The sequence below is a fragment of the Pteropus medius genome, unplaced genomic scaffold, assembly GCF_902729225.1.
Source record: "Pteropus medius unplaced genomic scaffold, Ma_sr-lr_union100, whole genome shotgun sequence".
NCBI lineage: Eukaryota > Metazoa > Chordata > Mammalia > Chiroptera > Pteropodidae > Pteropus > Pteropus medius.
The window spans coordinates 2,129,799-2,152,684 of record NW_024347790.1 but is presented as its reverse complement, the minus strand read 5'-3'; the positions used below and the strand labels follow the sequence as shown (position 1 = coordinate 2,152,684).

At 34.3% G+C, this 22,886-nt stretch overlaps 1 protein-coding gene across 1 annotated transcript; it reads right to left on the bottom strand.

Annotated features, from left to right (window-relative positions):
- Nucleotides 1-3,178: 3,178 nt before the first annotated feature.
- Nucleotides 3,179-21,307, bottom strand: LOC120614620 (heat shock 70 kDa protein 14). Its single transcript, XM_039877428.1, has 11 exons — nucleotides 21,074-21,307; nucleotides 20,839-20,944; nucleotides 19,930-20,020; nucleotides 18,977-19,081; nucleotides 17,761-17,922; nucleotides 16,381-16,536; nucleotides 14,327-14,429; nucleotides 6,934-7,146; nucleotides 6,350-6,523; nucleotides 4,326-4,396; nucleotides 3,179-3,399 (listed from the first exon to the last, which is right to left on the bottom strand). Exons 1-11 carry the CDS (start codon nucleotides 21,128-21,130, stop codon nucleotides 3,321-3,323), a joined length of 1,317 nt encoding a protein of 438 aa, XP_039733362.1. The 5' UTR covers nucleotides 21,131-21,307; the 3' UTR covers nucleotides 3,179-3,320.
- Between the last annotated feature and the right edge of the window lie 1,579 nt (nucleotides 21,308-22,886).

Here is a 22,886-nt window from a genome sequence, read left to right as displayed (position 1 = left end):
TATAGGAAGATAAATTCTCTGGGGAGTGTGTTCCTTTTTGACTTCTCACTTTTACTAATTTAACTATTTTCTATAATGAGCATCTTGTCGCCTGCAGGAGTGATCCTAGGAAAGACTGAGAAAATGTAGGCATTTTTTAGGCAAAGAGAACAATTGACCAAAATCCTGGGGATAGGAAGCAGGGAATATTCGGGGAAGTTACGAATTAGAATAGGAGGAAATGAGCACTGAGGCTTGAGAAGTGGACAGGAACCACCATATTACAAGGGGCTTCTATATGATGGGGTTGGATAGGGCCTTTTATTCTTTATTATCAAGGTGATGAGGGGAGGGGACTTGGATAGACCCTCATCTCCTTCCCAGGGCTTCTCTCCAACACCCCTCCCACTGTGCTCACCGCCACTCCTATGTTTTTACAGCACCCCCGTGACCGTCGGTTATTACTCATTTCTTTCTTGATTTGCCTTCTACCTCACTGGCCACTCTTCACCTTTTTTTTGCCTCCTTCTTCTATCCAACCTACATGCTGGGCTCTGCAGGACTTGGCCCAGAGACATTCCTCTTATGCTCTCCCTAAGTGACTGAACTCAGTTCCCATGGATTTAAATATCTTTATGCTTAAATCTTGTCTCTGGCTTTGACCCCTGCCCTGAATTCGACCTAAATATCCAGTGCCTAGTTGACATATCCACTTAGGTGTTGCACAAACACCTCAAACTGAACATGCTCATAAAAGTACCTTTGAGGTTTGCCTCCAGACCTGGTCCTCCCCACACACTTTCTCATCTCAACACCCAGGCACCATCATCTACTCGTGTTCAAGAAGGAAACCTAGGCGTCATCTTGATTCACCGTCTCCTCATTTTCAAATTAATACCATCAGCAAGTCATATCAATAGTATGTCCAAAATATACCTTGATTCTGCCTCTTTCTCCATCGCTGCTATTACCTTAGTACAGGGCATCAGTTCTCAACTGGAGTCCTGCAAAAGCCTGCCTACCTGCTTTCACTGGCACGATTACTCCCCTCCGATTCACTTTCTACACAGCTGCAAGAGTGACCTTAAAACATGAAGTAGAACATTTCCTTCTTCTGCTTCAAATACTTCCCAATGGATCTAGAATAAAACCCACACCCTCCAATGGTCTACTTGACCTTATGCGATTGGAATCCTGCCTCCCTAACCTTACTTTGTGCCAATCTCCCCTTCGTTCACTATTCTCTAGGACTTTTTCCACTCATTCAGAAATCTTTTATTGTATATCTCTTATGTACTGTACAATGTGCTGGGAATATAACAATGAACAAGCAAAAGACACTGTCCTCACAGAAGTTATATCTCAGTGGGAGGAGCAGATAAACAAGATCATTTGGGTCTCAGCTTAAATGTCACTTCTTCACAGGCCTTTCCTGATTACCCTATCTATCTAAAGAGGTACCTCCTGTCTGCCATTCTCTCTTTTTTGCTCTTAAACAAACATCGAAATCTGCAGTTGTCTGTTTTTTAGGGTCTTGATCAATTTCAGTAAGAATTTATAGAATGACTGTATTAGACTCTTACAAATCAACTGTTTCCTTCATTTTTCTAGTCTTGAATCCCACTAATTTCAGGAGTAGATTAGGCCTTGTCTCTTCATTATACATCACTGTGGCTACTATCTAGAGCAGCAACTCTCAAAGTAGGGTATAGGCATCCCAAGACTTCTCAGGAGGCTCCTAAATTCAAAACTATTTTTATAATAATACCAAGATGTTATCTGCCTTCTTTACACTCCTCTCATGAGTGTACAGCAAAGTTTCCCAGATGATACACAACTTGGATATGCAAACAAAATGAATGAAGAAGCAGATACCAGAATAGAGCTATCTTCCTAAGCCACGTATTACAGATTTGAAAAAATATAAAACAATTCCACCCTTGCAACAAATTTGTTTTTGAAGTTATTTTCCATAAAAATGTTACATATGTTAGCACAACTTTTTATTATTATTTAGAAGTGATGGTTAAAGATCTCTGTTTTAATTTCTCTGTGGGAAATAATATATATATATATCACCATTACAAAAAAAAAAAACCTCTTAAAAAAAAAACTCTTCAGGGTCTCAATAATTTTTAAGAGTGTAAAGGAGTCCTGAGACTAAACATTTTGAGGATCTTGGTAAATCATGGCTATAAATGAAGAGGGAAATCAAAAGTCACCGAGAGACATACAGTGTCCACAAGGGAAAAATAAAGAACTATGCTTCTACCCCACAATTTTTTTCATAAAGAACACTGAAAACATGATTCCTGGAGGACTATGGAATGTCTGCTCTTCCATTTAAATAAATGTTCTTCAATAGAAAGAGTACTGGAAGCCACCGGAAATGTGAATTTAACCAAAATAATGCACATAATGTGCTTAGAATAGTAAGCAATCACAAAAAATTATGTTTACAAAAAAGCACCTGAATATTAGTTCAAAATTCACTGTTTATTTCTTGGGAGGCTTTGGATAAAAATAATTTATCCAATATACTTGGAAGTAGATTCTCTGAATCTACTTCCACATCAAGAACACGGGCAGATTAGTTGCCTTGTTTTATTTAGAGAATAAGCTTTTTCATTAGTAACCCACTGACGATCTCAATGCCCTAGACAATGTTTTCTCACGAAAAGAATGTGGCTAGCTTTCTCTTTAAAATACAAAAAAAAAAAAATCTTTCTTATCAAGAAAACCATGTTTGTATCAGGGAAAATCAAACTAAACAAAATTGTAAAAAAGTAAAAGCAGCGCCCCTACACTTTCCTTCCACAAAAGAAGCCGCTGTTGGAGTTTGCCATTTAGCCTTCCAGATGTTTTTCCTGTGTCGCACAAACAGCTACACACAACTGCTGAGTTTATGAGTCTATCTTTTCTTTCAATTAAAAATGGTATCTTACTTTGTACATGGTTCGGAAATTTTTTTTCATTTAATATCAAGGACTTTTAAATTGTTCTCTTAATCATCTAATAAGAATAAAAGAATTCTTAAAATTAGAAGTTATAGAAACAAAAAAATTTTAAGAACACAATGTTAAATTCCCAGTAAAATTTCCTCCAATCGACTCAAACTAATTTTAAATAGCTTCATGATAGAAAAAGTTCCTTATATTTCTCTTGATAATGATTCATCTTAAAGGGACAACAAAAAAGGTTGCAATATTTATAATATATTGTAGTTTAATAGAAACATAGGTTACACAGTTCAAAAGTATTTTAATATAAACATCACTTATAAACAAAACCAAATAATGTGGACATTCTAGTTCTAAAACATTCATGGTTTCTCTAAAACACTAAGATGCCACCTCAATAGTGATCGCTTCACATTTTCCAGTCTCTTGATCTGTGCACGTCACATGTAAAGATCCATCCCTAAACAAACAAAAAATAACAATTTCTGAGCTCATTTTAAAAAAAATAGAAAGTCCTTAAGGAATTACTTGAGGACTCTGAGTAAACAAGAGATAATTTTAATTTTTGAAAAAAGAGTATTAAAAGAAGCATAACTTCAGTGTCTTTAAATACTATATTATACTGTATATATATACTATACTATACTATACTATACTATACTATACTATACTATACTATACTATACTATACTATACTATAATTAGGTAATTGTTCTTAAAAATTTCTTCCTAGACCACTGAGACAAAGTTGTTTTCCTTGGAAACCCATGATGATAAAGATCTTAGGTGTAAGCCTTTATTCAAGTTCAAGATGCATCATGCTTTTTTCAAGCCCAGGCCAAGACAAACCTACCCCAATAAATTCCATATTCTTGCTAAATGGTTTATGATATGAATTGTCCTGAATGTTAACTTAGATATAATTTAGATAGAACTGCAAGACATAGTGTTATGGATGAACTGTTGTTAGGGAAATTGTAATAGCTAGATTTAGGTAGTAATTTATTTCCTAGAAATTTTCTGTAGCAATATTGAAACAAAGTTATCCTTTTATAGGACAAATAATATCAATTATGTAAACCTTAGAAAATTATTTAAAATTGAGAAAAATTATATCCTAAACTTTCATGAGCCAGTTTTTTAGGTTAACTATATCCAAAATAATTAAAGATATCATAAAAAATTCAGAATGCAAATAACTTGAGATATATATTTTTTTTTTGTAAAATATAGTAGTTCTGTGGGGCAACAATGTAAATCACTGATAAAATCTTTGTAAGGTTTTACTAAAAGATTTTCCCAGAATGACAATGGGTGAAGAATCCATAAACTGACAAAAAAGGTTAAGTCTCAAAGTGAATTTTCTTAACATCAGAAATTTTGTACCTTTTCATGGTAAGAACAGCTAATATGTCGCGTAACCCATTTTCTTTTTTATCTAAATCCTGGAGTATAACCTGTGTATGCAAAAATAATACAAAGATGATTCAGTACTTTGACATATTAATAAACTGATACATCAATTATACCAATAGACCAAATCCTACTTATTACTGAAATAAACCTTTTAAAATAGGGCAGTTTTCAATTCTGCTACCAGTTATCAGAATTCAGAGAAGAGGATTAAACTTTTTTAACTATGAAATGAAATTTTCCTACAGAAGGAGGTCATGTAAGATACTTGTCTGTCTTAAATGTCATGTCCTAGATTAAAATGATTATTTCTACGAAGTACTGTTTGTCTCAGAAAATAAAGACTGCTTTTCTTTTTGATAATTAAGCCATTAACAGTAACATGTAAATTACATTTTGGCAATCTTTTTATATGTACTTTTAAAAATTCAAATATTTTAAATATACTTGGAAAACCTATTCAAAAGAAACGTGGCAAATTCTTTTGTACAGGTAAGATTACATTTGTAAGAGATACTAATGCATTTACTATGAAAGTCCCCAGTTTCCCAAAGAAAAGAATAACAATAAACCAAGTTTGGCAGTAACTTTTCAGATATCAATTTTATGACCTTAGGCAAGGCACTAAGTACCTAGCTTTCCTCATTTGTAAAATGAGGAGGTTAGAAAGGATGGGTTCTCTAAAAGATTCTCTTCCAAATTCAGTGCTATGTGACTAAGTCTTCTCTTGGCATCTGCAAGTTAGGACATAGTGATAGTACTATGAAGAGAAAAGTAATACATATACTAGATAGAAAAGCTAAGGGAATATACAGCACTACCACCTGAAGTTAGACATCTGGTGCATAGAAAAGAGCTTCTACAGTAACACACCAGAGAAACATCTGGAGGAGATTTTGAAAGCTTTACTAGCTGAGGGGGCCCTATTCTGGTAGGCTTCTAAGATGTTAAGTATATAATGTATGTGTGTGTTTTCATTATTCTTGAAATTCTTATTGTTGAAATTATAAAACATATATAAAGCTAAAGATATTATACATTCTCCTTTGTTACCTACATTTGTTTTATTTTTACTATAAAAGTAATTCACGCTCATGTCCTGTGCTATTTATAACAAATCTGTTACAGTGTTAAAAAGTTAAAAAAGACACCTCTCTTGGTGCCTTCAAACCTACCCACTGTTAAGGTTCCCGACATGGTTCAAGTAACTTGTAGATGTTTTCTGTATCCAGGTATGGATATCTAAATACACACAACTAATCAAACATCTCTCTCACACAGACCCATGCTCGCAATCTTTTTATTTAAAAACAAATATCATACTGTAAATGTGGTTCTGCAGTCCTTGTGTGCATATTTTAATGTAACTATATTTCTTGGGCATGCTTCTAAGCCAATAACATGGCTCCCCTCGCTCTTTTTAAAAGGATGCAGAGGACCATATAGTATGAAATATGCATGTGCTATTTTAAAAAGCAAACTTATTCTGTATCAGAGACAGCATGGCTTCATGGCAAGAGTATGAGTCAAGGAGTAAAACCTGAGGATAAATCAAGTCAATCAAGAAAATAACAAGGCATTTACTACTATAAGCCTGTTTACTAATCATCTATAAAACGCACATAATGATGTCTATCTCACGGCATTTTGAGATTATGTTTGTAAAGTACCTAGTACAGCACCTGGCATTTAGCAAACAAAAAAATGTTATTTCCTCTGCCACATACTTTATCACCAAGGATGGTCAAGAGCTCAAAGAGAAAGAATATACTATACATACAGATTGTATTTTTTTATTTTCCCGTAACTCTTTCAAATTAAAATCGCCTATTTCTGCTTTCTTATGAAAATGAATAAGTAAAAGTAATCCACTCATAAAAATGTGTTAGACATCCCACATACATTTTATATTAATTGATATTAAACTGAGACGAATTCAGAGGAAAAAGCTAAACAGTTTCATGTGACTAATTCATAGTCCAATTTTATGTACTCACCTGTGCAAACTTGTTTTCTCCTTTTGCAGAGTTTTTCCCCTCAGACTCATAGAGTTCGAGGCATACTGAAGATATACTTCCAGGGGCTTGTAATGTGTGTTGTCTTCGAGCTGGCAAAGGGGTCCCTGATGGAAACAGTACTGTGAAACTGTTGGCTCCTGATTCATCGACTCCCTAATAAGCAGGAAAATAATAAGCATATCCTTTGATATTGATCATTCCAATTTTTAAAAAAATCACTCCTATTATAAATGTAATATATCCCTTGCTGATACTTTTTGGAAACTACAGATAAGCAAAGAGAAGAAAATGAAAATGATCCTTAATCTCATCCCACTTTATTTAAACAGAAATTGAAACATATATCTATCTATATTAGAAACTTATGATTAAAGTTACAGTTATTAAGAAATTAGTGATAAATACTAAAAGAATACAAAAACTCATGAAAAGTAAAATTATAATTATAAATTAAAAATTTCTACCAGTATACAGTTTCATTGTAAAAGCATGACATGTATAAAATCTTACGACATTAAATCTATACCACTTTTATGAAAAAGTAAAGAAAAGCTAAAACATACTTTAACTAGAATATCTTTGGCTGAACACTCTATCTTAAGAGAATCTTCTACTAAAAGGTTTTCTTTCCCAATAAGAATTCCTGCTTCTATAGCTGCACCAATGGGGATAACCTCATCAGGAGGGATCGAATTCAGAAGCTCAACGGCTGGGAAAAGGTCTTTAATCAGTTGCTGCAGCCTTGGAATTCGAGAGGACCCTCCACAAAGGACAACCTAGAAAATAAAAATCATTTTCAGTTTTTACTTTTAGAACAATGGCTGTTTCTCAAAATTAAATGTAATAGGCTGATCCATCTTCATCGCATGTAATGGTAAGATATAAGAAACCCTACTTTAATGTACTATTTTATGTTATACCTACCATATAAATATATATACGAATCATTATTTCTGAAGAACGTCATATAAAATTGTTCCTTTATGAGCTTGTCCACACAGAATTAGTGCTCCAACTTTTATGGCTGCCATCCAAGAGATGGGCCCCCAAATCACCTAGCTCAGATCGCCAACAGGCTTGTATTCATGAGTCCCACAGGACAATACATAGCAAACAAAGAAGCAGTTTTTAAATGGGCAAAGGAGTATCTCCTTTGGCTATATACCAGGAAAAAGACTCCAAACCAAAGCAATCTTGAGAAAGAACAAAGCTAGAGGCATCATACTTCTTGATTTCAAACTATACGACAAACTATTGTAATCAAAATACTACGGTATTGGCATAAAAACAGACACACAGATCAATGCAACAGAAAGAAATAAGAAATAAACTCGTGCATATATGGTCAATTAATTTTCAACAAAGGAGCCAGGAATATACAGCGGAGAAAGGACAGTCTCTTTAATAAACGGTGTAGGAAAAACTGGAGAGTCAGAAGCAAAACTTGAAGTGACACCCAAAATCTTAAAGCTCCTAGAAGAAAACAGGGTAATCTCTTTGACATTGGTCTTGGCAATGATTTTTTGGATTTGACGCCCAAAGCAAAAATCAATGAGTGGGACTGTGTCAAACTAGAAAATTTCTGTACAGCAAAGGAAATCATCAACAAAATGAAAAGGCAACCTATGAAATGGGAGAAGATATCTGCAAATCACATATACGAAAAAGGGTTAATATTCAAAATATACAAGAAACCCATAAACTCAACAGCAAAAACAAACCAAAACAAAACACAAACAAGTCAAAAATAAAACAAACAAACAACAAAAAAAAACACCCAATTAAAAAATGGGCAAGGGACCTGAATAGACATTTGCAGGAACACATACATGTAGCCAGCAGGTACATGAAAAGGTGTTGCACATCACTAATCATCAGGCAAATGCAAATCAAAACCACAATGAGATGTCACCTCGTACCTGTTAGGATCTCTACTATTAAAAAGATGAGACAATAAATGTTGATGACAATGTAGAGAAAAGGGAACCTTTGTGCACTGTTGGTGGGAATGTAAAATGGTACAGCCACTATGGAAAACAGTATGGAAATTCCTCAAGAATTTAAAAATTGAATTACCATATGAACCAGCACCCCCATTTCTGGGTATATACCCAAAGGAAACGAAATCATTATTTCAAAGAGATATTTGTTCTCTCATGTTCACTGCAGCATTATTCACAATAGCCAAGATATGGAAACATTCTATGTCTGTTGACAGATGAATGGATTGAGAAAATCTGGTACATATATACAATGCATTATTATTCAGCTGAAAAAAAGAAGGAAATCTTGCCATTTGCAACAACATGAATGGAGACCATTATGCTAAGTGAAATATACCATACGGAGAAAAAGACAAATATTGCATGGTATCACTTATATGTAGAATCTAAAATGAAAAAAAAAGTTGAACTTATAGAAACAGATAGTGGAAAAGTGGTTGGGGCTAGGTAGTGGGTAGTGAGGCTGGTAAAAGGATACAAACTTTCAGTTGTAAGATGAATAAGGTCTGAGGACCTAATGTATAGCATAGAGACTACAGTTGATAATACTGTATTATACAATTAAGAGACTAGAACTTAAGAGTTTTCACCCCCCTCAAAGGTAAATATATGAGGTGATAGATGTGTTAGCTAACTTGATGTTCGGAATCTTTTCATAATGTATATGAAATCTCATGTTGTACACTTTTTAATAATTTTATTGGTCAACTACACTTCAATAAAGCTGAATGGAACAAAACTGCTCCTTTATAAATACCTTAATTTCCTCATTAATTCATACATTTAACACTTAAAACTCCATAAGTATTCAGAATATCGAATAAATAGGTAACCCAAGAAGGGAAACCATCAATAATCATTTATTCCACAGTCTTTTTATGGATGCTCTAAAAGCTCAGGGAAAAGGATCAGAGGATGAAAACTAGGCCTTTTTAAAATTAGGTGTGAAATGACAGGGGCACCATATTAATCTCAGGTGAGGGTAGGAGAACTATCAGCTGATGGATACAAAGAAAAAAAGAAAAGCAGGTTGGCTTGGCCAAGTTCCCCAAAAGGTCCATTTTAGAGGTTAGTGAAAAGTCTTCTCTAAAATTTTATGATCCTACATAAACACCATGAGTATAAAAATGTAGACTCTATGGCTTTTCAAATTTCTCATATTTAAAATCAAAAAGCTTTATTAATAAACAATAAGTGGCATTATGCAAAAAAAAAAAAAAGAAAAAAACAATAGCAACCCTGGAAAATTTTGGCTTTTGGTAATTTCATTTAAAAGGGTAAAAATTACAAATAGTGTGTTACTATTAAGGCTGACGGTAAACAGCAAGTTTTAAATAAATTACTTAAGCAGCTAGTCTTAGTATGAAATTTCTTTTGCAAATTTAAATTTTAATAGAACAGACGTATTCCAAACATAAATAACTGTTCTTACTAAGGGCTTTTCAACTACAATTTTCACAGTTATTTCATAAAACAATCAAAACACCTCAAGTGCTTCAGTTTTAAAAAATATGAATCTAAACAACAGAGGAAAATAAAAAATATTACAGATTATTCTTAAAAGAAAATAATAAAATCTATCAAAGTTTGGAATAAAACCAAAGCTATTAATAAGTAAAATCACAGCTAATTTATTAGGGAAAATCATTAAATGAAATAAATGAATTAGCATTCAATATTAGGAATTTAGAAAAATAAAGAAAGTGTCCTGTAAAAGTTTGAAGAAATAAAGAGAAAAGCAGAAATAAACCTATTAGAAATCAAAAAACACAACTTGAAAAAAAATCTAAGTAAGTTTTTTGGGAGTGGTAGTGGCAGGAATTGGAGAAAAAAATAAAACAAATATCTGTCAAACCTAGGAAAGGAAAAAACAGGGAAATTAGCCCATTTTAATTTACACTTCTTTATACTTTAAAATTTTAGTATCAAGATATATAAAATTAAAAATTGTAAGAACATTATGCAAGGTTGTATGTTAAAAATTTAAGAAATCATTATGAAACAGGTCTTCAAAATTCTCAAATTCAAAATTGAAGCAACTTGTGAAAGATAAAATACTTCAAAAATTAGTCTCAGACAAAATCTGTTTATAGGTAAATTCTTTAGAATTCTTGAGGAACAGAGATTTTCTATGCATTATGCACTAAGGTGGAATATTTAAAAGGATGAAAAGGTATTAAATTCATTTTAGAAGCACCTGGCACTCAGGAACAAAACAATAAAAACACCCATAAAACAAAACCCTGCGGACCAGAGGTTGCAAAGTAGCGACTTGCAATTTATATCAGGCATGAATTTGTTTTATTGCTCCACGTGGTGTTATTAAAAGTTCTGAATTAGTTACCAACATTTAAACATTAAAAATTTTCATTGAAAGTTCCTATCTGGAGAGTCCTTTAAAAAGTCACAGGCTCCAACAGCAGTGCTTGCATCTCTGAAAGGCAGTGACCAGCAGGCAGGCAGCAGCGCTCCGCTTTGGACTAGGACAGCTCCTGTCGGTGGCAGGCCCCCCATGACCTGTTTTGGCTCTGACGGGACCAAGTGGGCACTTGCATTTATAATCACACTTGTGCTCTTGCTTTTCTCACAGCAAAGAGTTCAGTGTGAAAAATTTTTAAATCTCTACACCCATCACTCAGTCTCGTAGGAGAATGAAAGGAAGACCAATAGGACTGTGTGTTTCAAGAAAAATGGTAGGGAACATGTCTTTTTAGAAGAATGCAATGGTACAGTGAATCTGCTGCTCTACATGGCTGCTAGGCAGCTTACTTGTGGTGCAGTGCTTAAGACATACATATATATTTTTACATGCAAAGTGGACTTTTCCTCATATCTGTAGGAATAATCCCAGCTTCAGTGCATCAGATGTGACAGATAAAACATCTTCGGAATGACATCATATTCCATGTAAATATTACCAATACCTCTATCCCTGTAAAGGATTTGATTTGCTCATTCCTAGAGATTTTATGTAAGAAGTTGAAAAGAGTAATTCTAAAGAAAGAGAATTTTAAAAATTGCAATGTTAGTAATGAAGGGCTACACCTACTTAAATAGTTTTTTGGTTTCTTTTTTGGTGAACAAATTGGTGATAAATATTAAAAGTCTTAAAATTTGGGATTTTACTCCCAAAATTAATTTAGGAAATTAAAGATGTTCACAAAGCCACTAGACTGCTGTTTATAAAACTAAAATAACCTATACATTCAATATCAAGAATTGGTTTTATGAATTATGGTACATCAATGCAATGAAATACTATGCAGCTATTAAAATATAGTTGTAGCATCTGGGAGCCTGGTTAAAATGAAGGGATTAATCACATCAATTTATCAATGTGCCCTTCCATGAGCCCACTCAACAGACAGTAAAGGGACTTAAGAAGATATAAATGTACAAGAGCAAAGTAAGTGGAAGAGAGATTTTGAGTATAAGATTTCCTCTGGAAAATCAAAGGCTGGGAATAAGAATAAAGCAAGAGCAGGGTTATGGGGGCACACTGCGGTGCTCCAACCCTATTTCCATCACTTACTCGCCAGCATCCCGACTTGAAGCCAAGGACTTAACCTCTTCAGAAACCTTAGCTTCCTCGTCTGGAAAGGGAGGTAACAGTGTGTACCTCCTGGTGCTATCGTGAGGATTAAATACTGTGATGCATATACAGTCCAATTATGCCTGCTTGCCTGCCCTGCCCCTGCCCCTGCCCTGTAAGCGGGTTAGACACCCCGCCCACTGCCTCTCAGCAGGTGGAGATTTCCCTGCCCCACTGTAAGGCCCGGCCTTGCGTCTGGCTTTGGCCAACTGAACTTGAAAACACTGAAGTACATCATATCTATGCAGAAGCTTTAAAAGCCAGGCAGGTTCTGCAGGCTCTCTTCTCCTTTCCCTCCGCCATGGGAACCGCATGTCCCAGACAGCTGCTCCATTAGTCTAGGTGACAGAATGAGAAGCACCGCAGCAATAGACCCACAGCCCAGAGGAAATGTGAGAAAAATATAGAAAACTACTGAGATTTAGGGGTTGTTTGTTACTGTCAACATGCTAAAGAAACTATTAGCACTGTGAGCCTTCTGATTTAGGTGGGTCTGTCCCCAAGACCATTCAATTCCCACCACCGCCTTGCGACAATTATATATTCGTGTCTTATTCTTCATAATCTACCCCCTAACCCCAAGCGCCCAGTCCAACACCTTAGGTAAAGTATTATTAAATGTTCAAAAAAATACTTATTGAATTGCAAAGAAAATGCAAAACCCCCCAAAATGGCTTCCATCATACAGCATACACCAAAATAGTTAAAATATAAAAACTTTCAAACTATAGACAAATTAAAATAGTTATTAAATATTTGTCATACACTGAACAAAGATGGAATTTACAAACTTAGAAACAGCAGAAAAAATCAGAGTAACAGACCAATAATTAGATAAATAAATGAAACTTCTGTATGTCAATTTTGGTCCTCTGAAAGGACCAAAATTAAACAGTATACTACATGCCTCAAAAGAAGGTTGCAGTGATAGTTAATGTTATGGCTATATAGAACATCTGCACAAATAAATTTTAAAAATACGGATTTAAATGATTAAAAAGGCAAAGAATATGAAATAAATATTTACACACAAAGAAACACAAGATTAAATAAACATTTAAAAATAATCTTTTAATAATCCATAAACTATCAAGTAAAAACCTATCTTTTTTTCAACTATTTATTGGAAAATTTACTTTTAAATGATAAATCTCAGTAAGCAAGGTAAAATGTATATTCTTAGGAATTGCTCATAAGAGTGTTAGGTAATTCAACATTTTTGGAAAGAATCTGAAGGTAAAAATAGTCTGAAGCTCTTTAAACTCTTTGACCCAAAAATTCTGCTATGGGAATTTATCCTAGGAATAATCACTATGATAAAAGCTGAGGTCTGAAGGTGGGCATGACTGTTCTGAGGGAGGGGGAGGCCCAACCTACTGTCCACAGTAAAATGACGAAATTGTCTACGGTGACTTTCCTTTTTTAGGATATTACAAATCTATTTAAAGTTGAGTTAATTAAAACTATGCAGAAATATGAGGAAAGAAATCAGTTATATTATATGAAGAAAATAAAATTCGAAATTGTACATGCAAATTATATTAGTTAGAAATATTCCAAAATATAACTCTGGTTGCCTTTTGGTATTTCCTAAATGTTCTTATCTGAATACTTATTATTATATTAATAATGAACATTCTTTTAAAATTACATACATTTTGAATGAATAGAAATAATCTTGGGGAAATAAGGAAAACATTAAAAATTGGAATGTTTTTGAAAGTCTGAAAATATTTTCTTATGTCAGCAGAGAGGAGCAGGGAGTTTAAGGACAGACTCAGGAAGCACAGTTAAATCCTGCCTCTACCACTGACCACACGGTCACCAGGAAGTCACTCACCTCTTTGTACCTTGGTGGCTTCACTTAGAGAATGGGGATAACAGCATCTACCTCAGAGTTACTGGTGAGTATTCAATGAGTTCATCCATGTAAAACTCTTAGACCAGTGCTTGATACATAGTAAACACTCAAATGCCAGTCAGTCTTTACTTACATATAGATAATATACTGACAAGGAATTATTCTTTTCCTGCTAGGAAATTGATATAGATAGATAGATAGATAGATAGATAGATAGATAGATATAGATAGATATAGATTTATCTATCTATATATTTATCTAATATAGATAGATTTATCTATCTATAAATCTTTATCTATCTATAAATCTATATCTATCTATATCTATCTATATCTATAACTAGAGCCATTAATCAAATTTTAATGTTTTCTTTACTCGTTTAAACAAGCTCAGAAAATATTTAAATTCATAAAATATTCTTCCAGTACTAGGAACCATTTCCTAAATTCCAATTCTGAAAATATTCATAAAATAAATTAGAAAAAGATAAAAGTATTACCTTGTTAATATCATCTGCTGTAAATCCACTTTGTTTTAAGAGTGCTCTGATTGCTTCTATACATTTGTTAAAAAGTGGAGAACAGAGAAGTTCAAATCTTGCTCTGTACACATACACACAGAGAAGAGAAAGGCATAGTACAATTAACAACTTTTTCTTATAACAGTAAAGCCAAAACCTAATGTGCTGGTTCTCTTAAGAATAGGTTTACAATCAGAAGAGGATATTTAACACCCAGCACTGCAATACCATGGGGGGAAAAACATCTAAGTTATCCATCTACAAATGTATGAAGACATTTAAGGTCAAATTCAAGTTGCAGATTCTTATCTCTGGCCTACTTACAAGCTTCCAAAATCCTACAAATGAAGACTCAATGTATGACATTCCCAACAAAAACCTATTGATCCAAATCAAACCATCATTTGGAAGTTTTTGATAATTTTATGTTAAAAGTTTTAAAAATTGTTCTTAATAATCTGAGACTATACTGTACATAAGGTTAGCTCCTTTGCACAACCTGAGAAACTTGAATGCTACATATACTTTTAAGAACGATCTGTGTTCATGAAAAATGTACTCCCCAATTTCATGCTGTACTTCTCAAATGCAGATGACTGATTTTTAAAATTTTTTGTGCTATCTCCAGATACTGAAACATACTTTATGACTGATATCTTTGTGATAAAGGCAAAATTTTCTTAATAAAAAATTACAAATTCTATCTCATTCTCAAAAACTGGTATAAATAAACCAACATACATTGAGTACTTAGACAAACTCAGCACTAAGTTAGGAATCTGGAAATGGAGAAAATATAAAGACATTCTGCCCACAAAAGAGATTTCAATTTAATTTAACACCTTTCTATCTTTCGGGTTGTAGCTTGAAATCTCTCCTAAAAGATCTAGAGCAGTACCAATAGAATCTTCTGTGAACCACCAGCCCCTTGAGACTATGGAGCTTTGGAGCTGTTGCTAGTACTACTGAGGAATGGAATTTTTTTGTTATTTGTTTCTAATCTATTTAAATTTAAATAGATATAGGTGGCTAATGGCTCTCCTTTGGGCATGCAGATCTAGAGTCTTCAGGAAAGCCCAGGGAGGGTGAGGAAGCTAAACTGCAAAGACCAGATGAAGAGAGAATTTAACCAAATATAGTACAATCCTAAAAATAATATAATGTTATAATTCTGGAAATTTTCACTATGTGACCTAGTCACCCGTTAGGCTGTTGGGAGGTTTTAACAGTCTGACCACGCTCTGGGCTTTCTGGGGAAAAGTGCGACCATTCGTAGCCAATGTGTTGAATTATGTAAAAGATATGGGCATTAAACACAATTTGAAGCCCATTATACCTGTGTTTACTAAAATCATAAAAGCGATTAAAATCTAAAATGTTGACAATGTATGACAGCAAACAAAACCAAGGGACATATCGATCTTTGGTAGAGTGGGATAATTTGGTAGAGTCAGACTGGCTCGGTTTGAATCCCAGGTCCAACACTTCCTAGCAAGTAATGAAACCTCTGTGTTTCAGCTTCCTCTAATGTAAAATAAGGAAAATAATACTTACCTCAATGGATTGTTATCTTTACATATTAATACTTAGAATACAGCCTGCCATGCAGTATTAACTAACTATTAACTTACAGTAAACAACCACTGAAATATGTGCAAGCCCCACATCAAATTCAAGCAACGAAGAACTAGGGACCATATAGTTGAGACTGCCATTTAAAAGGAGAAATCTGAAAATCTCAAACTTAAGTCTCCTCTCACCTTTCTTAAAAAGATCTAGGATATCTTTTTCACATACTGCTATCTGTAGCTGCAAATAACGGAGCAGGCAATCACCACTGACATAATTACTTTGGGAACGATTATTTAGTCTGACAAAACCTGGACCCCCGAAATAAAGACAGGGAAGCTCTCCCTTTAAAGCTGGCAAATAAATTCCAAGTGAACAAACAAAAAGCCCAAAGTGAGAGAATTACACCGAAATATGAATGTACTTAGAATTTTTTAAAACAGGTTTTTGAATTTCAGTTTTACCTGGACACATTGCAGTCAAAATCTTGACCTTCATATAATGAGTCAAGGAAACAATTGGCACTTCCCAAAGTTGACAAAGAATGTTTTGCAATGTCAGCACTGTTCATCAATTTCATCATAGCTCGGGCATTTCCTCTGACGTCATGCTTGAAGGACCTAAATTAAAAACAAAGCCTTTGAAGTTTAAAAATTACTAATTCATATGTAATTTATTGTCACTAAAACCTGGATAACCCCTCTTAGAATAAGCAGCTCATGAATCAATATTATTACCAGATTTTAGTATCTTGCTCCCAACTCTCCGAAATTTCCAAAGAAAATCCGCTGCAATTAAAAGAGCCTCCTCGAAAAAAAAAAAAAAGAAAAAAGAAAAAAAAATAACCAATATACTTAATACTTTGAATTGCTGAATTCCAAAACCATAATAACAGAGTGTACTTTGAAGAAAGTGGAGTAGCTGTCACCTTTTTTGCAGATGAGACAAATGGGAGTTGAAGGAAATTAATATAACTGGGTCAAGTCTCATACTTCACCCTTTACAATCGCAGCATAATTGATGTTTAATGGTATAAAATTATATGTCCAGCATTAAAGAATTAAAGTGTTTCTTCAAAGAAATCTGACACACATAAAATATGTAAAATTATAGTTCCTCTACCTCCAAGATGATTTAATTGTTAAAAACTGCTTGCTAAGTAGCAACCAATGGCCTTGCTTCATAATTGGAATTGGTAATAAAAGTAACAATCTTGAGTTGGAACACCTTTATAACAAAAAGCAGTATTGAGTCTTCACTAAACAAGTGAGAAATTACCATTTTTTTCAAGACTATTTTTTACCCAGTCAGTTTAGAACAGTAATGTCCAAAATATAACCTTTGCATATTTGGCTCTTTATGTGACAAACAAGATTAGAATTTTGAATGGAATAATTGCATCCAGTAACAAAAGTAAAATATCCTTGCAATAGATTAGTAATGAAATACTCCATAAGACGTTATTTTCCTGCTGTGTGACTATAATGTAATCTTCATCAGATCTAAACTTTTAAAAACTGTTCGGAAGGGAGCGAGGCCTCAGTACCTGCGCCCTCTTTCATCCGGACAGAAGAGCAGCACGTGAAGAATTAAGAAACTGCATTTGAGATCCAAGTTCGTGCCGTTCAGTGTCTGGTGGCCCCTTAAACGAGGTGAAAAATCCCAGCACACCACACTGAGCAGCTTGACCTCTGCCTCCCCACATCTGCCTGGCTAGACATTATTAACTCTAGATATGAAAATATCCAGCACATGGGAAAAATACAATCTCCTTTGACGCAGGGCAATTTCAAATAAATTAAATTTCAAATTTCATTGAATATATCAACTCCATTAATACTCACCTCTGAAACTCAGAAGCTAGATACTGTGCTAAGGTTTCTGTGAAATGTGTGCCCCCGATGTTATCATCAGTGTTTGTTGAAAGAACACGATATATTCCACTGTTAACTTCCATGACACTGACAGACAAGGATGTTCCTCCAAGTTTGAACACCAAAATATTGCTTAAAAAAATAACACGAGCAAGTTATGCGAGAATCACAGCATTTTAAAGCTGGGTTGGACTTCTTAAACTAAGAAGTCATTTAGTTTAATCCCTTTAAATCGCAAATGAGGAAACTAAAAATCTCACATGAGTAACTAAGGTGTCCACGGTCACCACTTAGTGATGAATCAAGCCTAGAGACCAGATCTTCTGGTTTTAAATCAAAATTATTTTTCCTTTAGTTGTGCTGGTAAAATTGTATTCTTCTGAGTGACTCGAGTTCAAAACACCAACTTTTCAAATAAAGAAGAGATTCATGATTGTAGTGAATTTTTAAAAAATTCAATACAGAAATTTCGTGTTAATATTATTAAAGTTACTACTGCAATAACATCTTCTATAAAAATGAAACGTGCAAACTAGGAGCTAATTTTCTGTGCATCGAAATCCCTAATTTCAGATATCCTGTATTTATCTAGTTACCTAAAAATAATTTCCTAGTGATTTGTGCATTTTAGTTTCTTTGCTCTGTGAGATATGAATGAGGTGAAACAATTAGGGAAAATTAACACATTTGAATAAACTGAAGTTTCATAATGTGCCAGGTCTATTAAGGCAAGTTTTGACAACTAAATTAGGAGTATGTTTTATTATTTTGTTATTAAAAGAAATCTTAAATACCCATGCTGGATTTCTCCCCGTCTCCTGCCAAGATGAATGTATATAAAACTACTCAAGGTGTCTAAACATGTTTAATAATTGGAATTGGTGGTAAAATTAAGTAATCTAGCTTGAACTTGGCTGGGCTTACGAATTTCAAATCTTCCTCAAATAAAGGTACCAGATGTGGCTGACAAGAGGAGGGCAAGAAAGCCCCATCTTGTCTCCTGTCATGTCCCTTCTCTGCTTTCCTAGGACATCTTTTTCGTTTATTAGAAAAACTCTAGTTTAGATATCTTTTCATCCACAAAGGCTTGGAACCACCAAATTATATAATAATCTTTATTGATATAACTGTTATAATCTAAGCGTTTTTTGCACTGAAAACTGAATGCTGCAAATATGGTTTTTACCTTTTTCCAGTTGGGGAGTCTTGTCCAATTCCATAAGCCAGGAGAGCTGCAGATGGCTCGTGAATCAATCGCAAAACATTAAACCCAGCAGCTCTGGCTGCTTCCCTGTGGACAATTTGCTTTCAATGAATTTAATATCACAACATGTTCAAGTCTACATTTTTGGAAATGCTAGATATGAGTGGTAATGATCTTTAGAATTTAGAAGCAAGACAACACAAGAAATGTGTTCAGTCTATTTTCTTAACAAAGAAAATACCATGTGCTCATACTGAACAAGGAAAGGAAAGCTCTCAAAAATGCCCATGCTTATACACTTTTTAGAAAGAGATTAAGATAAATTTATAATACATTTTGAAATTTTCTAATTTCTTTTATGGTCACAGTTTTTAATGTCCCACAAATTCAAGTAAATAAAACAATTCTCTACCCCTGCAACTTAGATGCTCACCAAAGCCCCACAGGAACTCTTATCTGAGAGGCAAATGCATGCATACTCACCAATTACATTTGCATAATGACCTGTTAAAACTGAATGCAACTTTTTGTTAAGATGCTAAGATCTAAGGTGAAGAAATAGTTGCAAATATATTCTAAAATTGCATATTTTATATAATTCCCATATAAACCCTAATACCATGAAACTAAGCCAAAGTGATTGATAAACATCGACTTAACCTGGTAACTAAAAAACGTTTCCAATCAAAAGAGCTAAGAAGGTATATCTAATTTTATCTTCTCTTAGTATTTTATAAAAGTATTTATGATCTTTAACATACTTTTCACCATCCTATTTACACGTGTGTATATACACACACATATAAGCATTTACGAATATAATCTTATTGCCTAAAGTATTTTCAAATGCAATTTTACTTTTTACTATATGTGATATTGTGAAATTTGTATTTCTTTGAAGTAAGCAAATAAGATAAACCCCATATTATACTTACCCAAGAGCATTTTTTTGTTTTTCTCCAAAGTCGAATGGAACAGTAATAACTGCATCATTTGCATCTGAGCCCAAGACAGAATGTGCCGTTTCTACATATTTAAAAAAATAAAAATAAATTCTGATGACATAAAAAAAACGTTGTGATACTTTCTGAGGTTTATTAATTTGTAGCAAAGATCACCTCAGTATAAAGATTTTCCAATTCACCTGACTGCCCCACCCCGCTGATTTTCTTCCCTTGCTCTCTTAAATTGTGCACTACGTTTTGTGGTTTTGAGATTATTTGTGGACATGGAACGAGGCACTTAAGCACCTGACTTTTAGGCTTAAGTTTCAGCCATATTGCAAACTACACTGGTCCCACTGAGGACAAGCTTCTAATGAGTCAACATGAAACAAACAGCATAAGGTTAGTTCGACACATTAATTAAAGGGCGGTCTTCCATCCTACAAGTTCATAACGTAACTCCAGAGCTGATGTGAGCCTTATAAATGATCTACTCCAGAACTTCCTAAATTGCTCCAAAGAATGCCACTCAGCTCCAGCCTTTATCACCCGAAGTGGCGATAAAATCTTAATCTGCCTAAATATCATTGCGAGTGCACTGTCAATCTTAAAGCGGGAGATATAATATTAAGTCTTCGCTGTGCTTATTTCGCCACTTCCTAAGAAGTTTTGAAAATGCTAATCCAGCCCAATCCATTGACATTACTTCTCGGGAAACCAGAGTCAGGGAAGGTAAGTCGTTTAGCAATGGTCACATGTCCAATTTTCATGGCCCTGTCAGATCTAGAATTTAGGTCCCTTACTGCTAATCTGCTTAATCACCTGCTTCTCCCTAGGTCAAAAAATACATCTAACTCTTTTTGAAGGTCAACTCTTAAAAGATTTTCTCTGGCTTAATACCTTTCATTTTACTAAATATCAGTCTGGCAACATCTTCTGGGTTAACAAATTTTGTTTCTTCTCCAGTATCTATTTCATATCGTAATTTCCCATTTTTTTCAGTGACCTATAAAGAAAATTATAAGGGTGTTAAATAAGGAATAATTTTAGTAAAAATACAAAGTTTAAAACCAATACTACCGTCAGTACTTTAATAATTACTTTGTGTAACAGGGAATAACAGAACCATACTCACTAGACATTTACTTTCTGTGATGTATTTCTGAGCCCGTGGATCATCAGAGCTGCCCATAAAGACAAAGACAATTAAGTATTAAAATCAGCATTGTGGATATATAAGGTTTAAAGAACACTGTATTTTTCAATACCACTGAAAATACAAACAAAAATATTAAGTTGCTTAATATTAGAAAAAAATTCGAATATTACAGATAGGATTAAATGAATGGAGTATTTACAATGGTTAAAGTAATTCTATTAAAGTGATAATCTTTGCATTTGGAAGTAAATACCTCTTGTTCTGATCTTGCTATTAACAGATGCTATACATTTGGGGGTGATTTTTCATAATATTAATGATTTTATGTCCTATATACCCTCATATCTATAATCCTGAAGACCCAACCCTGAGATAAAAAGGATAAAAGGAGGTAAGATTGCCAACTAAGGACAAACCAGCATGTTAACACCATCTCTGTTGCTTGGTTTCTGAACACAAATCAACACCCAAAATCAAGAGTGAGCAGAAGTACGAATGTCCTATATGGGAAGTGCCCAGTACTAAAGGTAGATGGCTCTAGAATGTCCTATTCAAAGTACGTACTAAAGAAATGTGCACGGCAATAAGGAAAACTAAGACAATGGGTGCTGTGCTGCTCAAAACAGCAATACCAATGAATTCAGACTACAAAATGTTTTAACACATTACCTCGTGATCTTCACAACACCTAAGTGGGGTTAGTTTGGCAGGTATTTTAAATGTAAGAGGTTCGTAGAGGATCAATGACTTATAAACTACTAAGGGGCAGTCGGTACTTGATCCCAGGTCTCCATCAGGCTACAGTTGTTCACACTTCACGTGACCGCCTGGCAGTAAGATGGTGCATGACTGAAGTACCTCTGTACCTTGGGCAGGGACAGGAGTCTCTGGGCCTTGGTTTTATTTCATCTAGAAATTAAGATGAAGTAGAGTCTTCCACTAAACGCTTCTTCCAAGGGGCTGTGGCTACTCTGTTCAGAGACCAGTCTTAAATGTTTAATAAAAGGTGAAAATTAAGTGACTATTTGCTGAAAGGTTACTCAACATTCAAAGACCCTAATCTGTGTAAATAAAAGGAAGACAAAAGGGGTTGAAAAAGGGCTAATTCAGCTTAGAACTGTCTGGAATTCTTGTAGATTTCTCATACTTCCTTCTCTATCACATAAAAATGGATAGAGAGGAAATAGATAAGTAGCTTGCCCAATATTGCATGGCTAATTAACGGCAGAACTGGCTGGAATCCAGTTCTTTAATATGAAATTTAGTATTCTTTCCACTGAACTCTCCCTTCTTCCCTTTTTTCTAAATCCACTAGACTATATCCTGGACAAATATACTAAAAGATGAAGTGTGCCCAGAGTAATTTTTTTTGGCACCAATGTTATAATTTGTGCATGACACCACTTCTTTCTTTAGAATAGGACTGAAGTCAACCACTGTAATTTATCCTATTACGTGTAGGTTTTCTACCACTCGGACAAGATAATTTGCTGGGAAAATATCTTTTATGGAAATTACAGAACTCTTAGAAATGAAAATTTAATTTTCAGTCACTATGCAAAGAGGGCCTCTCTTATGTGACAGAAAGCACACATAGCTCTTGGGGCCATATACAGGCAAGATTAGCTAGCAGAACTGAAGTGACGACAAACGATGACAGATAGTGCCAGAAAGTAGCGGACTGACCCACAACTACGTACAAGGAACAACTTTATTTGTCCACACCAAGATTAAATTGTGTCACAGAAAACAAAGGGTGGTGGGAGGTCACGGTCTTCGGGAGCCAGAG

Coding starts and splice junctions, on each gene's coding strand:
- LOC120614620 (XM_039877428.1), bottom strand. CDS start 21,130: ATGGGCAGCTCTGATGATCCACGGGCTCAGAAATACATCACAGAAAGT. Junction 17,923..18,976: donor GACTCCCCAACTGGAAAAAG/GTAAAAACCATA, acceptor TATTTTTTTAAG/CAATATTTTGGTGTTCAAAC. Junction 6,524..6,933: donor CCAAAGATATTCTAGTTAAA/GTATGTTTTAGC, acceptor CCTGCTTATTAG/GGAGTCGATGAATCAGGAGC.